This window comes from Castanea sativa, chromosome 1, assembly GCF_040712315.1.
Source record: "Castanea sativa cultivar Marrone di Chiusa Pesio chromosome 1, ASM4071231v1".
Classification (NCBI taxonomy): Eukaryota; Viridiplantae; Streptophyta; class Magnoliopsida; order Fagales; family Fagaceae; genus Castanea; species Castanea sativa.
In genome coordinates, this window is record NC_134013.1 from 79,989,568 (window position 1) to 80,004,511 (window position 14,944).

Here is a 14,944-nt window from a genome sequence, read left to right on the forward strand (position 1 = left end):
TAGTTACAGGTCCAAATAAAAGCCAACTACAACTTATTACATAACTTTTATTGTGAAAATAACTGTAAAATGATCATATTTAATTTAATTTCAGTTCGTTTAAAAAAAAAAATTAGGATCAAGGTGTTCAAATTTTTATTTTAGAGGGGTCAAAACAAATTTTTTTTTTAAAAATTTTATATATAATTTGATTTGGGGGCAGGTTAGGGGATTCATTTCAACTCCTTGGGGTGTGTATAACACCGCCCCTGGATCTCGCCAAGTTTGATGGAGGTTTCCGAATCTAGCAAAGATCTTGGCAGATTTTACTAGTTTTGTCAGTTAAATAGAGTTTTGGAGGAGGAGACTTGCCAATGACCATTGCAAGTAGTGGTCAGCTCGAGTCCTATTGTTTGGGACTTGTCTTTGGACTACTCTAAGGGCACATTTGGTAGACTGTAACGGTAATTACATAAAAATAGGAATATGTATTATAAGGAATACAAGACGTTGTAAGCCTGTAATGTAATGCTTATTCTATTCATTTGTTTGGTGACAACACAATAATAGAACCCTAAAGATAATGAAATGAAAGTATTTTAAAAAAAACTTAAGATATATTTTAGGAAATAACTTACTCATATAATTATATTTCCTAAATAATAATATTTTTTTAAAATTTGAAAGAAAAATTAGTTATTTTTTATGATTTTTTATTTTTATAATTGCTATGTGCATATGAAAAGTTTATTTATTTAAAAATATATTAATTTTGAAAATTAATACACCTACATCCCTTTAAGAGATGAATAAAAATGTTTTTTTGTTTGACACAATGCGTAGTAAATTACTAAATTACATGCCAACGACCTTGCATTTTATTTGACACAATGCTTTTTTGTTGCAGGCTTGCTGCATCGGGCCATGTTCCTAGGAGGCAAAATATCATTGATTTAATCGCTCTCAATCACATGAAATTAGGACCACATTAACTGTTAATTTATAAATTTGATTTTCCTTTAGAGTCTATAGTCAATCTTTTCTTCTCTCTCTTCTTCTTCTTTTTTTGTTTTTTGTTTTTTTTGTTTTTCCACCTAAGAAAAAGGAGATACAGAGGAGAACACTGGAAACCCTATCGCATTCAATGTGCTAAAAGGCTCTAAATAGTAAATACTAGTTTAGCTAGCACACCAAATAGTAAAAAACTCTTCCATCTGTTGTGTCATTTGGGTAAAAAGTTTGTATAAAGATTTTCACTTACAGTGATCACTATAGCAGTGCTAAAAGTTAAAACATAATTTTTTATTCAATCTGCCCTCTCTCTTCTTAATAACATAATCATTTCTCTCCTCCCACTAATAAAGAAACAATGTTTAAATAGAATAATAAAATAATAGAATATAAGATGTAAAATATATTATTAAGTGGTATGTTAAAATAAATAAAATAACTTTTTATGGTGCTAAAATAGCATTGGTAAGCATTAAGGTATGTTTGGTAGACTGTAATAGAAACTGTAATATAATTGTTATTCTTATGGTTTAACTATTTAGTACTATGTTTTTATTACAGGGAATAATTATTCATAAAGAATGACTATTTTCTAAAATAGGTAATAATTATTCATCTCTAAAAGGAATATAATAGTTATTTTTTAGTAGGTATATTAATTTTTACAATTAATATATGTCTGAATAAACAAACTTTCCATATGCACTTAGTAATTATGAAGATAAAAAACAACTAATCTCTCTTTCAAATTTAAAAATATTATTTTTTAAAAAATATAAATATATGAGTAAAATATTTCCTAAAATATATCTTAAGTTTGATTTATAATGCTTTCATTCCATTGTCTTTAGGGTTTTATTATTGTATTGTTACCAAACAAATGAATAGTAATAAACATTAGATTATATCATTTTTGTATTCCTTGTAATATCTATTCACATTTCTATATAATTACCGTTACAATCTACCAAACGTGTTCTTAATGTTTACTGTGCTAAACAATGCTACTTTAGCACACCAAACACTAATGCTTATCAATAAAGAATCAACAATAAAAGAAATTTTAGATGGACTCACAAGACAAGGATTCTCAAGTACTCCCTGAAGTGAATTCAATCATAACTTAAATTTAATCCTACTAGTATACCTAACTAGGTGCCCATTTGGTTTGACTTGAAGGGCCCAAAACGTGCGTTTTCTAGCCCAAAACTCAAAACTCACGTTTGGTATATTTTTTTCAAAAGTGTGACATACAAAAGTGTGTTTTCCCAGGTCTAGTTAATTAGATTTGTGTCAAAAATTTGGTCATCTAAAATGGGTTGTAATAAGATTGAGTTATTGGTCTGGTTGGGTTACAAGTCGATCAATATTTTTTTTATTATAAATAATAATAATAATAAATAAAAAATAAAAAATAAAATATAAAAAATATATAAATATGAAAGAACAAAATTTTCCTTTTGAGAAACAACACAAAAAAAATTGTTAAAAATAAAAAAATACTAAAAAATATAAGTTAAATAATACACCGATTCTTTAGTTTATAATTTACATAAGTCAAAGGTCATATATTGTTACCATTAAATGTATGCCGTTTTCTGTTAAGTGCAAAAAAATGGCATAGTTTTGGTTTTTTATTATTAAAAACATTACATTTATAAAATCCATAAAATACAAAAAGATAGTGTGAATTACAAACTTTTTATTAAATTTTAAATTTTATGCTCCTATGAAAAAAAATAGAAATTTTAAATTTTATATGTTCTTATGGGAAAAAAAAAGTTTATAAAACTAGTTGGATTGAATTGCTTTCATCGTATGAGCCAAGTGGCTTAATCATTTTATAACACGACACTCCGATTATTGTGAAAGGTCCCAGTTTTGGCCCTCAGCCCTCAGCCCTGTAATAAGCACCCCAATCTGAAGAAGTGGTGTTCGTTTATCGTTTGGTATCAGCCACTTGAAGTTTCCCACTCAATTCATCTCTTTGCAGTTTGCACCCAAACCCATCTCTCTCTCTGTCTCTCTCTCTGAGTAAGCAACAATGTTACCCACCACACTCTCTTCTCTTCACTCCACCAATGTCACTCCCACTCCCTCTGTCTCTCCTCTCTCCCCTTTCTCTCCTTCTTCTTCTTCTTCTTCTTCTTCCTTTCTTTCTCTCCCACCATCTTCTTCTACCCAACGTCGTCGTCGTCTCAACTCTTTATGCGTCTTTGGCGACACCCATTTGAGGATAAGCCCAAAACCCAAGGTTTGTTTTTATTTTTCTTTCCCAATATTGTGTTCTTTTAAACTTTTGCTTACTGTTATCTAATAAAAATGTGTTCTTTATTAGGGACTGAAGGTGAAGTGTTTGGTGAGTGAGCCTTTGAAGGTGATGATATCAGGTGCACCAGCATCGGGCAAAGGGACTCAGTGTGAGTTGATAGTACAGAAGGTAGCTAAGCATAACCTTGTGTCATTTATTATTTAATTGATTAATCATAGTGCAAAGTTGTTATTTTTTATTATTAGAGATTGCAATGTATAGGTGGCTAGTGTAAGTAATATGATCAAGTTGGTTCTTTGATGAAAGATACTCATTTGTTAGTTAAGAGGTTGTAAATTCATCAAATATTCATTGTAAATGTATTACAAGGTCCACCTAGTATGCGTGTAATGGAATCTGTCTATATGTATTAGTCTCATTGGTTATTTTTTGATACATCTTAAGTGGGGAAGGGGGATTTGGATCTGGGTGTTTCCATTGGAAACACCAGGAGGTGCTAGTTGACCTAATGGTCATTGGCGTATCAGTCTCATTGTTTATATTATACTCTGATAGGTTTGGGTTTAAGGCGTCTCGTTATAATTGGGCACATTGCGTTTCATTTGTTAATAAGCTTGTAGAAGCTATAGAACTTTATTATTTGGGCTGATAGCCACAAAAGTCCTTGTACACTAGTCTGATTTTTTTGTGAGAATATCCTCACCTATCCATTACGAACTAATGAGTTGTGATCATGAATGTGGTTTTATTGTAGGTGTGTGAACTTTTTTTGTGTCAGCTATGGAAGGGTTTGGCATATATGTTGGCAATTATAAATTGTAACTGTTTGATCCCATTTTCTCAGTCCTCTGGATGTTGATACCTATACGACAATGCAGAAATGTATAGCTGGCTGAATTTGAACTTCTTGATAAAGAAGTTGTATAACATTGATGTTCTTGGTGAGGAATTGTCTACAGAAATAAATGGGAAATTTTTGCTGAGTGCATGCGCTGTTTTTCAAAATCATTAAACTTCCATTGACAAAAAGTAGCAACTTATTTATTGGCTAATAAAAAATGTTTTAAGGGCTAGATTTAGTTTGATGCCTGGAAGGCAAAATAAGAGTGTTGACTCCTTTATTTTGCACATGGTCCTGTAAAGATAAATTATCTAATCTCGAATATTATAGGCATATTACGAACAAGTGCTCTTGAGATGAAAAGAGTGCATTGCCCTTTTATTTGTTACATTTATTATACTAGAAGTCTAGATGTGCTCTTTGAATGTCACATTAAAAAGTTCATCCTGGGCTTCAGTAACTGAATGTAATCAGTTTTATGTAAATACTCATCCATGCCTCGTTTGTTTTGGTCCTTCAGTTTGGATTGGTGCACATATCAACTGGGGATCTTTTAAGAGCCGAAGTGTCTTCTGGGACAGAAATTGGAAATAAAGCAAAAGAATTTATGAATGCTGGCCATCTTGTTCCAGATGAAATAGTGACAGCTGTACTGAAAATTTCTGACTCACATTTGTGTTTTTTCTTTATCATATAGTTTAAAGTACTAATGCTTTGCTTTGTAGATGGTCACAGCACGATTATCTCGTGAAGACGCAGTAGAAAGAGGGTGGCTTCTAGATGGTTATCCAAGGAGTTTTGCTCAAGCACAAAGTCTGGAAAAACTGAAAATTAGGCCAGATATTTATATCGTATTAGATGTATGTGAACCGCATGTTTATGCTTTTTTATTTTTTATTTATAATATATATATTGGTCATCATCCACTATAGCTTTCCTTCATTCCCTCTGAAATTATAAAACGTAAATCTACTTAGCTGAAAGATTATCTGGTATATGAACCATCATAGACTTCTGCTTAATATGCTTTCAGAATTGAATATTCTGTTTGTTTAGCATCTTTCACAATCTTTGATAAAATCATCTTAGTTGTTCATACACAATCATTTATTTATCAAATTGATCTTTTACATAGTTGTGTTTCTTAATACTCAGGTTCCTGATGAAATTCTAATCAACAGATGCATTGGTAGAAGGCTAGACCCAGTGACAAGGAAGATTTATCACATAAAGAATTTCCCTCCAGCGACTGAGGAAATTAAAGCTAGGCTTGTTATTCGTCCTGATGATACTGAGGAAAAAGTATGGTTTGCATACTGACATTTTTATCTTTTTCACTCTCATTGTCATTCCCTTTTAGATGATTGTATATCATTTTGGGTATGATTAAGTCTCATGATTGTAATACTCTTTTGTCTATTTAACCTGATTTACTATGAGGTTCTGTGTCTAGCACCTAAATTTTCTTTTCTTTGTGTAATATTTGTTTAGGTGAAGTCACGTCTAGAGATATACAAGCAAAATTCAGAAGCAATCTCATCCACTTACTTGAAAATAATGACCAAGGTGTCTGCAAATTGATTATACTTTATCCACTTTCTTTTTGCCCCTATCTATGTGAATCTATGTTAGTGATGTCTGCTTGTTATATTTTATCTTGTAAACACAGATTGATGGAAACCGTCCAAAAGAAGAAATTTTCAAAGAAATAGAATCTTTTCTTTTGCAAGTGCAGAAAGATACAGAAAAGATGGAGAAATCAGGCAAGTTTTTTCAGGATATAAAGCATGTTAGTTAAGAGTATATGATTAGGAACTTAGGATTTGCAGAAACAATCAAGCTTGTTTCAAGATATTTTTTCTGGTTCTATATGGTCACTTCTTTTAGTCTTGACTCTATTCTGGGAGACATTATCTATTTTTAAGTGGTTACATTCTTCTACTGTTTGCTTAATTATGTACTTTATCAGCAGTTAAGCTTCACGACAATATCGATCTTCTTCTTCTTTTTTATTATTTATTTATTTTGGTTGTTTTAATATATTTTCTTTAGCTGCCAACCAAGTATTACCATATTGTGTTTCCACTGTTGGGTGGTCATTTCTTTTTTCTGAATTATGGCTTAGGAAATTTATCAAAAAAAAAGAAAAAAGAATTATGGCTTAGGAATGTTACCATTTGGTTCAGGCTGGAATTGAAAAATACAAGATGAACGAAGGGAACCTTATTGCTTAAGAAATTAGCTGTCTTGTTAAGCATTTTAACAAACTTTCTTTCCATTTCTCTGTGTGTGTGTGTGTGTGTGTGTGTGTGAGAGAGAGAGAGAGAGAGAGAGAGAGAGAGAGAGAAAGATGAACAGAGGGTTAGATTCTAATGAAAAATAAAATTTTTCGCATTCATTTTTCATTGTTTACTTTGTATGCTTAATAGGCCCGTGTCTGTTGACATTGTTACTTCCTTTTTATTGGTACCTTGCTTTGCTAAGTATAAAATTTTAAGAGTTTTTTAAACCTTGATGGCATGGGAGTTGAATAGTCTCTCCCACAAGTTGAAGATTTCTCATTATGGAACCTTGCATTTAAGTAAAACCCAATGTTCAAGACATCACTTGTTTTGTTTCTGCCTCCCCCCCCTAAAAATTATTACAAAGAGACCTTTCAATTTTTGGTTATGTCATTCTGTCTATGGAAATAAAATGAATTTGCTATAGTTCTGTTATCTAGGCCAACACTGTGTGTGCAGGTCCAGCAAGCCTAACTAATATGCAGAAAGAATGAAAGATGCTTGCCTTATGTTAATGTCTTATTTTAGTCATCCCTTCTTTTAGTTATCTAGTTCTGTGGCCTGTGTTGGGACATGGCTTTGCTTTTGATTTCCTGTTGACATTTCTCAACTTAATCATTGTCTGGTTGGCATCTCTATGTACAGAAGAATCTTCAAAAACCAGTATGATGTTAACATTCATATCTCTAACTCAAGCCATGAACGTAGAAGACTCAATTATTTTTAAACTTGTACCATTGACTAGCTTAAGGTTCTTTCGATTGTAAAATTCCATCTTTTTCACTCTTTGCACCAGGGAATACACTACTTGAAAGTAAGAGCCATAAGATTCAGGCGTCTACAAGCGAGGTATGATCTATACAGTGTAAACTTAATGATGATTGTTTTCTGTATTTAAAGTTTCGCTTTTATGTAACGCTTCATTAAATAATATCTGTTGTATTTCTTTTCTTATTTTACTTTAGCTTTTTACAGGATAACTGGAGAGGGATTCCTACTAGATTGAATAACATTCCTCACTCAAGGGAAATTAGGGAATATTTTTATAAAGACGTGCTAGAAGCAACACAAAGAGCCATAAATGATGGAAGAACCCGACTAAAGGTTTGGTATTGATCTTTATTTCTTTTTGGTTGGAGATTAATTTATTTTGATACACCAATGATTCAGGTTTATTTATCATCAATGATATAATTCCTTCGTTTATATTTTGTTTCTGAGTCATTTGCATGCTTGGTGGAAACTATAAAATAGATCACTATTTCAGAAAATGAACAGTATCATTTACAACTAATATTCATATCCTCTTTTTTGGGATTATTTTTTACTCAAAGAATATATTTGTAATTACTTAAACCGGTCCAATTCATGTGATTAATTTATTTTGGACATGGTTTTGGGAAGGTTACGGATATGAAGTGCATCAAGTTCAGAGAAAATAAAAGGGTCTGTAGATCAGTCACCATTAAACCAACTATTTAAAGACGTGAGAGAGAAGCAAGTTTTTGCCTTTCATTCCAATACAATTTGCACTTGCACTAACTATTAAGTGGCTTTACTGTTTGCAAAGATATCTTCACCAATGAACTGGATTAATCTTGTTTCATTTCTCTTTTAAATTTGACAGGTGGAGAATAATATTCCAGAGTTGAACCCAGAAATGGTAAAGGGCTTTTTCCTTAATTCTCCAAGTGTCTTTTTGTTTTTAACAATATCTTATGATGCACAGGATGTTTATCGAATAGGTACTTTAATGGAACTTGTTCGAGTTCTTGCTCTTTCATTTGCCGATGATGGAAAACAAGTCAAGGTGATTTTATCTGGCTTGCCTCTAACATGGATTTTCCAATAATAATATCCTAAAGTGAACTTTTCATGTACTCAGTCTTCCACACCTTTTTTCTTTTAGGTTTGTGTGCAAGGATCTATGGGGGAAGGTGCACTGGCGGGAATGCCATTGCAGCTTGCTGGTACTCGAAAGATCCTAGAGTATATGGATTGGGGTGATTATGGTGCGCTGGGGACTTTTATCAAGATTGGTTCTGTAGGTATAGAACCGAACTGAAAATCATGTTTCATTTTTTACTCAGCTTGTAGTCTTATGCATCATCTTTATGGATTGCATCTATAGATATGCATATTCTAGAATCTTTATTAAGTATCCTTGAAAAAAGTGCCAATAAAGACTGTATGATGATGATGATGTATATAATTGGTAGGATAGTGCTGTCAAAATGCATGTAGACTTGTTGACAGAATACATATCTCTATCTATTTGCACTGCTATTTTAGTAAAAAATCTGTCATTTTTTTTTACTTAAAAAATGTGCTAAGCACAAGTTCTCCATCTTATTTCCATAACCCAACTTGAATTGCAATTATCTTCTATTTGCCTTTGTTCATTCTAATACACTAATAAAAATCAAGCAGGCATATATGTATCATATATGCTTACCAGAAAAGCTAGTTTTTGTGCGTTGAAAGGCACTGCAATCCACCAAATTTTAAATGCATTAGTTTTGTTGCTTATCCTTTCTTAATGGTTCATTTGCCATTGATAGCTAGATGCATGAGTGCATGGATACAGTGGCAGTGCTTATATGAAGTGGAATACTCTACAAATCTTTTCCTTTCTTTTGGATATTTAATCTCTTACAATCCTTATACAAGCAGGCATCATACAAAAGATCTGCTATCAATTCTGTTCCTCATTACATGTGTGACTTATAGTTTCAATTGCATTTGCAGGTGCCAAAGAGGTTGATGAACAAGATGACATGTTTATCATAGTGGCTCCTCAGAATGCTGTTGGGAATTGTATTATTGATGTAAGGAACTCAGCAAATCTTCTGCTAAAATATTTAGGACATTGCATTGTCTAATGTCCTTTGGTTTTACTATTCTGTATTTAGTGGTCTTGAGGTTGAATGTGCAGGATCTAAAAGCAATGACTGATGCTGCTGGGAACCGGCCAGTTATTCTTATCAATCCTAGGCTCAAGGTTCAATACCTTTTGTAACTTCAGCTGATATCCCTTTCGTGGAATGATTTTGTAATTTATTATATGTGATCACTCTGTCCTACATTCAATTACACACACACACACACACACACACACAGTAAATTGGAGAATATATAGATGAAATTGTGAACTTGGTGTCTTGGCCTGAACTCCATGACTAGCAGGCTCTTATCTATTTTCTTTTGTTAGATTTAAAACTCCATAACACTTGTCACCGTACTTAACCAAGCATTACATAGAAAGCACTCTTGGTGATATTAAGCCATATGCATGAGCAAGATCCTTATGCATGAGCAAGATCCTTTTTAAGGGGACCACACCTTGAAGTGCTACTTGGACTTTTTTTTCCACATATTTTTCCTGGATTTGTTTCAACAATACACTCGGAGCATTTCTAATTTCCTGAAATTCTATAGAGGAAATCAGCTCGAACTGTCAGGTCTGTTGGATTGCTTGTATTTAGATCAGGCATTCAGGTTACATGTGTAAAATCTTCACCAATTTACAGTCTTTTCCGGCATACTGTTATGCTTTTGCTGCTATCCTCCAACCACCATTTTAGAAGAATTTTTTGCAGATGCTTATTTATCTGTGTGACTGATATATATGGATTTCTTCAAATTCAGGATTTACCTGGTTCCAGTGGTATCATGCAAGTAAGTTTTGATTGTGCAATTTGTCATATTTTCCTAAATATAAACCCATCAATTTATACCTTTTCGGTTTCTCTTATAGACAATGGGTCGTGACAAGCGATTAGAATATGCCGGATCATTCCAAAATTGCTATTTCTTTCGGCTTCTCTATTATGCAGGAACCCAGTATCCAATTATGGGTGCTCTCAGGTAAAGATGTTGCAAGTTTAGTACTTTTTATGTGCTACCCAAACCTTTTGATCATACTTTGTCTATGATTCTTTGTTGAGTTGTTGTTGTTCCCCCCCACCCCCTAATAAGTAATATGAACTCACAAAAAAGGGGGGCAAAGGTACAACACTATACTTGAATACAGGATGTATACAAAAGAAAAGCCTAAAAAGCAGACAGAGAAAACAGAAAACACAAATGGAGAAAACTTAGTCACACACACACAGACCCACACATGCACTCTGAAAAATTCTAGATGCTTAAGTGTTGGTCATTATCAAAATGGTCATATATGGATAATTGTTCCCCATTGTTTAATATGGTGTCTTTGGAGGGAAAAAAATAGTAGGTGTTTTGAAGATAATGAGAGATCCATACCAGACCTCAAGTTATATTTTTTTAGAACTTTACTGGATTGGTTGTATGCTTTGCAAAACCAATCATTCAAGTCTTTTCTTGTTTTTCTTGATTTTTGTAATTTTTGTACTTAATTTGTTGACTCCTGTACACTCTCTGTGTACTAGGGTGCCCCTTTTTTGATATCAGTAAAACTTAATACTTATCAAAAGCAATTCTAGATGTTTAAGCGCATAAGATTTCTTACCTCAGTGATAGATGGTGTGGTAGATGGGAACACTTGTTTCCTATTTCGTTTCTTTGTATAGTGAGTACTGAGTTGAGTAATCTCAAAATGGTGCTCCATCTATTGTTTGAAAGACAATGCATTACATGATATGGTGCTGCGGGCACCAAATAATGCTGATTGGTTTTGTTGGACCTGATTGATTGTGATGTTAATGGATGCTATTAGAGAGATTTGATGGCTATTTGAATTTTATCGCTAGATATGATGTAATCTTATTATGAATAATTTTTCCTTGTTTGATGTAATTGGAGCTTTAGTTAAAGGGTTCAAAATTCACTGTTGTAAGTAGTTGATGATGGATTTATAAAATTTGGATTTGAAGTTTTCTTCTAGTGCTTGGTGTTGATTCCAAGCAGGCCCAGGTGCTGATTTTTAGGTTCCTATCATAATTGGTACTGATTCCAACAGCCCTAGGTGCTGACACCTAGGTTTTATTTTTTTGTTTTCATTACTTAATGCTTATTCCAAGTAAACCCTACGTGTTGATTCCTAGGTCCTATCTCTTTATTTTATTCTTCTTTTGCTTCCCAAGCACAAGTTTGCCCTCTAGAGTTTATTGTCTTGTGTCACAAAGTCCCTTGAAAAGTTGGTTCTAAGAATAGACAAACAAAATGCGATGGAGGGAGTAAGGAGTAATTAATAGCCTTTGTCTTGGAAAAAAGATGATATTTCCTTGCTCCAATTCTTTGAAGTTCAAACAAACCTCATTTATCATGAGATTGACAAAAAGTCCATCATAAAGCAATGGAATTCCCGTCCTTAATTTTTACAAAAATATGGAAATTCCAAACTTGGAAAAACTAGAGAAATGTCCTAATAAATTATAGAAATATAACCTCTTTCACTTGCAATACTAGATAATATGAATTAAGTGGGAAAATGGGAATATGCCCCTAATTTTAAAAATATGCAGTAAAATACCCCTAGTTTGAAACTATTTAGGAAAATGCCTCTATTTTATAAACTCGATTTTAATAAAATCGAGTGGTGTAAAACTCAATATCCTCAAAATCGAGTTTTGTGTATATTTTTAAGTGTAACTCGACATTAGCAATGTCTATTAAGCACCATGTCCCTGTTTTGAAACTTGATTTTCTAAAAGTTGAGTTTTAGGTAAGTTTAATCACTTAAAAGTTTTTGAAAATTCAAGTATAACTTGACATTGCCTAGAACTCGATTCAAGTTTATGTTAGATATTTTAAAAATAAGGGCAAAAACCCATTTTCCCCACGAATTAAGTGTGTTAGTTGGATTAAAATTTTCTTCCATAAACATTTGGTACAAAGGAAATTTTACATAAAAGACAAAATTGTGTTTTATTGTACCACTGATTGCACTTTTTCAAATGAGTACTGGACCATTGCATTATAAACTTTTCAAATTGTGGCTCGATTTGCAAATCCTTTTACCAACTTGTTTTCGTAGTGTGGCATGTCTTTGCAATGCTCGCATATTTTTAAGATTCTTTTTCTTCTCTGTCATATCAACAATTTTTTATTCAAAATCTCAAACCTGATTTAACATAAGACATTTGGCTGCATGAGTACAAAGTATAATGTTTCCTTTTTGGTAAAAGACCTGTTTAACATTTGATATATAATGGAAGTACTTACACCATTATATGATTGGAGCAAAGCTTAAAACCATATCCTTGTTCTCAATTTTTGAAAATGACGTCCTGTCCTAGATATAGCATCAATATCTATCCCAATTGTATTTGGGTATTCATTATTTTAATTTTATTGATTAAGTAGGAGTTACACTCACACACACAATCCAATGAAGAGATGGATGTGTTACATTAATCTGCTGCAAAATTTTATTACCTAAAATACTAATATGAACAATACCGTAAAAGTATTCTCACCTCATTGTTTCAGGATGTCTTACCCATATCGTTGTGAATTGTATAAGAGGATAGATGAACCATCTGGAAAGGAGAAGTATGTGATCTTGTCTACATTTACTGAAAGGCCAACTATTAATGAAATTAATGATGCCTTCCAAGGAAAACCAAGGTAACTCACATTTTGATTGTTATATATTAATATTTTTTGGATAATTTCTGTAACTCTATGTTCTTGTTGCTGTTCACTTTCTAAAACCAGTGTCATGATTAAACCCTTTCATTTCATTAACAAATGCAGAAATGAAGCTAAGAATACCTCAGGAATTTGGTAAGAACATTACATCTTACTTATTTCTGGTTGTTATTATCCCCTAATTTTTTAAATGATTTATCCTTGGTTCTTTTGTAGGGGCTTCTTGAGTGGTATATTTTGAGTAGGGGGGGGCTGCGGTATATTGTCACATGCAAATGTCTTCTTTATTTGCTAAAGAAAAATGTATTGTGCTCTTATAATTCTTCCAATCAGTAATTATTAAGTTCCAATCATATTAGCCTAGGGAAAAAAATCCGGTTATAATTGTATATCTGGTTAAAAAAATAAGGGAAATGTTGCTAAAAGCTCAAAATACATGTTCATATATGACCTTGCCAGTACATTCATCAGAGAGTACTGAGGCCTGAGAACTGAAGAAACATTGTAAAGGTGCATTTTGCAAAATTTCTTCAGATGTATGTTGTTATCTTGAAAATGTGTCTCAATCTGGAGGTCAATGGCAAGATTATTTTTGTTAGTTGGTATACTTCTGATACCTTTAGTGGTAATATGGTGATTAAGATAGAGTATAAAGAAAGCCATTGGCAGACCTCTTTTCACAGGCTTCACTCTTTTCCTGTTTTTATTTTTTATTTTTTTTATTTATATTTTGGGGCTGAATCCATGCTTTGCTTTAATAAAATAAAGCTAGTCATCTCAATTCAGTTTACATTGGCATTGCTCGATCCCTTCTATAATTAAGGGGAAATTACCTTTATTGTCCTTACATTTTGGCCATGTTTTAAATTTGGTTCTCAAGTTTTTATAAATTCATTTTTTGTTCTTGTATTTTAAAATTTTGTTGTCATTTTGGTCCTGCAGTATCTTCACCTGAAGATCAAAATGATAGCAAATTTAAAAAAAGGACCAAAAATGAACTTATAAAAATTTGAGGACTAAATTGAAAATATCCCCAGAATGTATGGATGAAAAATTAATTTCCCCTGTGATAAATGTGGGCTGCTTAATTGTCCACTGAATATAGAACAATACAGCTAGAGACTATAAAAATTCACAAGGAAAATTCTTAGTTTAGATTGTACTAGCAATGTAAGATTTACATTATAAACTAGACAAATGTATACAATGTTTTGTACATCTTTGTTTAGTGACTTTAGTCTATGATGTAAGATTTATATTGATAGTACAATATAAACCTATATTTACCTAATTCACAATATTTCTACCTACTATAGGCCAACAACAATTTACAATTAAAATTACGATATTATTGTAAATTTTTGTTGGTTCACTCAGATAAGAAAAGATAAAATTTAGACTTTTCTTTTTTTCTTTTTGGAGGAATGATAAAATTAGATTATTCTAATCTGCCAAATAGGGGTGTTTTGCTATTAATCTGCACAAGAGATGCTAACTCTAAAGATGTAATGATGATAAATAGTAAATTTTCAACAACAACAAAAACGAAAATCCTACTAAAGAGTGTTTTTTTTTTTTTTTTTTTTTCTGAGATACTAAAGAGTGTCTTTAGATGTGAGCTTTAAAGGATATGATATTATCATGTTCATGGTGATGATGATGATTCCAATCCCGGGCCCAGCAATTATAGACGGTAGTGAATAATAATAATAGTCTAATGCGTCGTGCAACTTGGGAGTCAACTAAATAATAGAAGAATTTCCCATAAAAAAAAAATAATAATAATAATAGAAGAATTTCCCAGATTCTGAGGTAGGCATTATGTTGCAAACGTCAATTTAGAATTTAGAATTTAGAATTTTGAACAGCCGAACTGTCTTCCTAGTTAGAAGTCTTGATGCCTAATAATAAGATTATTAAATTATGGTCTAATTTCTATGGAATTTATTGTCATCCATCGTTTTCATTTTCAGAATAATCAAA

The 14,944-nt window shown here is 32.1% G+C and overlaps 1 protein-coding gene across 1 annotated transcript; it reads left to right on the forward strand.

The window, feature by feature from the left end:
• Positions 1-2,892: 2,892 nt before the first annotated feature.
• On the forward strand, positions 2,893-13,568 carry LOC142622811 (adenylate kinase 5, chloroplastic). The gene is made up of 19 exons (XM_075796357.1): positions 2,893-3,244; positions 3,329-3,430; positions 4,624-4,752; positions 4,829-4,963; positions 5,259-5,405; positions 5,595-5,669; positions 5,773-5,866; positions 7,182-7,234; positions 7,361-7,489; positions 8,013-8,048; positions 8,115-8,195; positions 8,295-8,433; positions 9,134-9,213; positions 9,321-9,386; positions 10,034-10,063; positions 10,143-10,252; positions 12,800-12,937; positions 13,067-13,096; positions 13,178-13,568. Exons 1-19 carry the CDS (start codon positions 3,035-3,037, stop codon positions 13,200-13,202), a joined length of 1,809 nt encoding a protein of 602 aa, XP_075652472.1. The 5' UTR covers positions 2,893-3,034; the 3' UTR covers positions 13,203-13,568.
• Positions 13,569-14,944: the final 1,376 nt, after the last annotated feature.

Excerpts from the sequence above, each read along its gene's own strand:
- LOC142622811 (XM_075796357.1), top strand. The coding sequence starts at position 3,035 with ATGTTACCCACCACACTCTCTTCTCTTCACTCCACCAATGTCACTCCC. Across the intron at positions 4,753-4,828 it reads CAGATGAAATAGTGACAGCT|ATGGTCACAGCACGATTATC; the intron begins GTACTGAAAATT and ends TTTGCTTTGTAG. Across the intron at positions 7,490-8,012 it reads ATGGAAGAACCCGACTAAAG|GTGGAGAATAATATTCCAGA; the intron begins GTTTGGTATTGA and ends TAAATTTGACAG.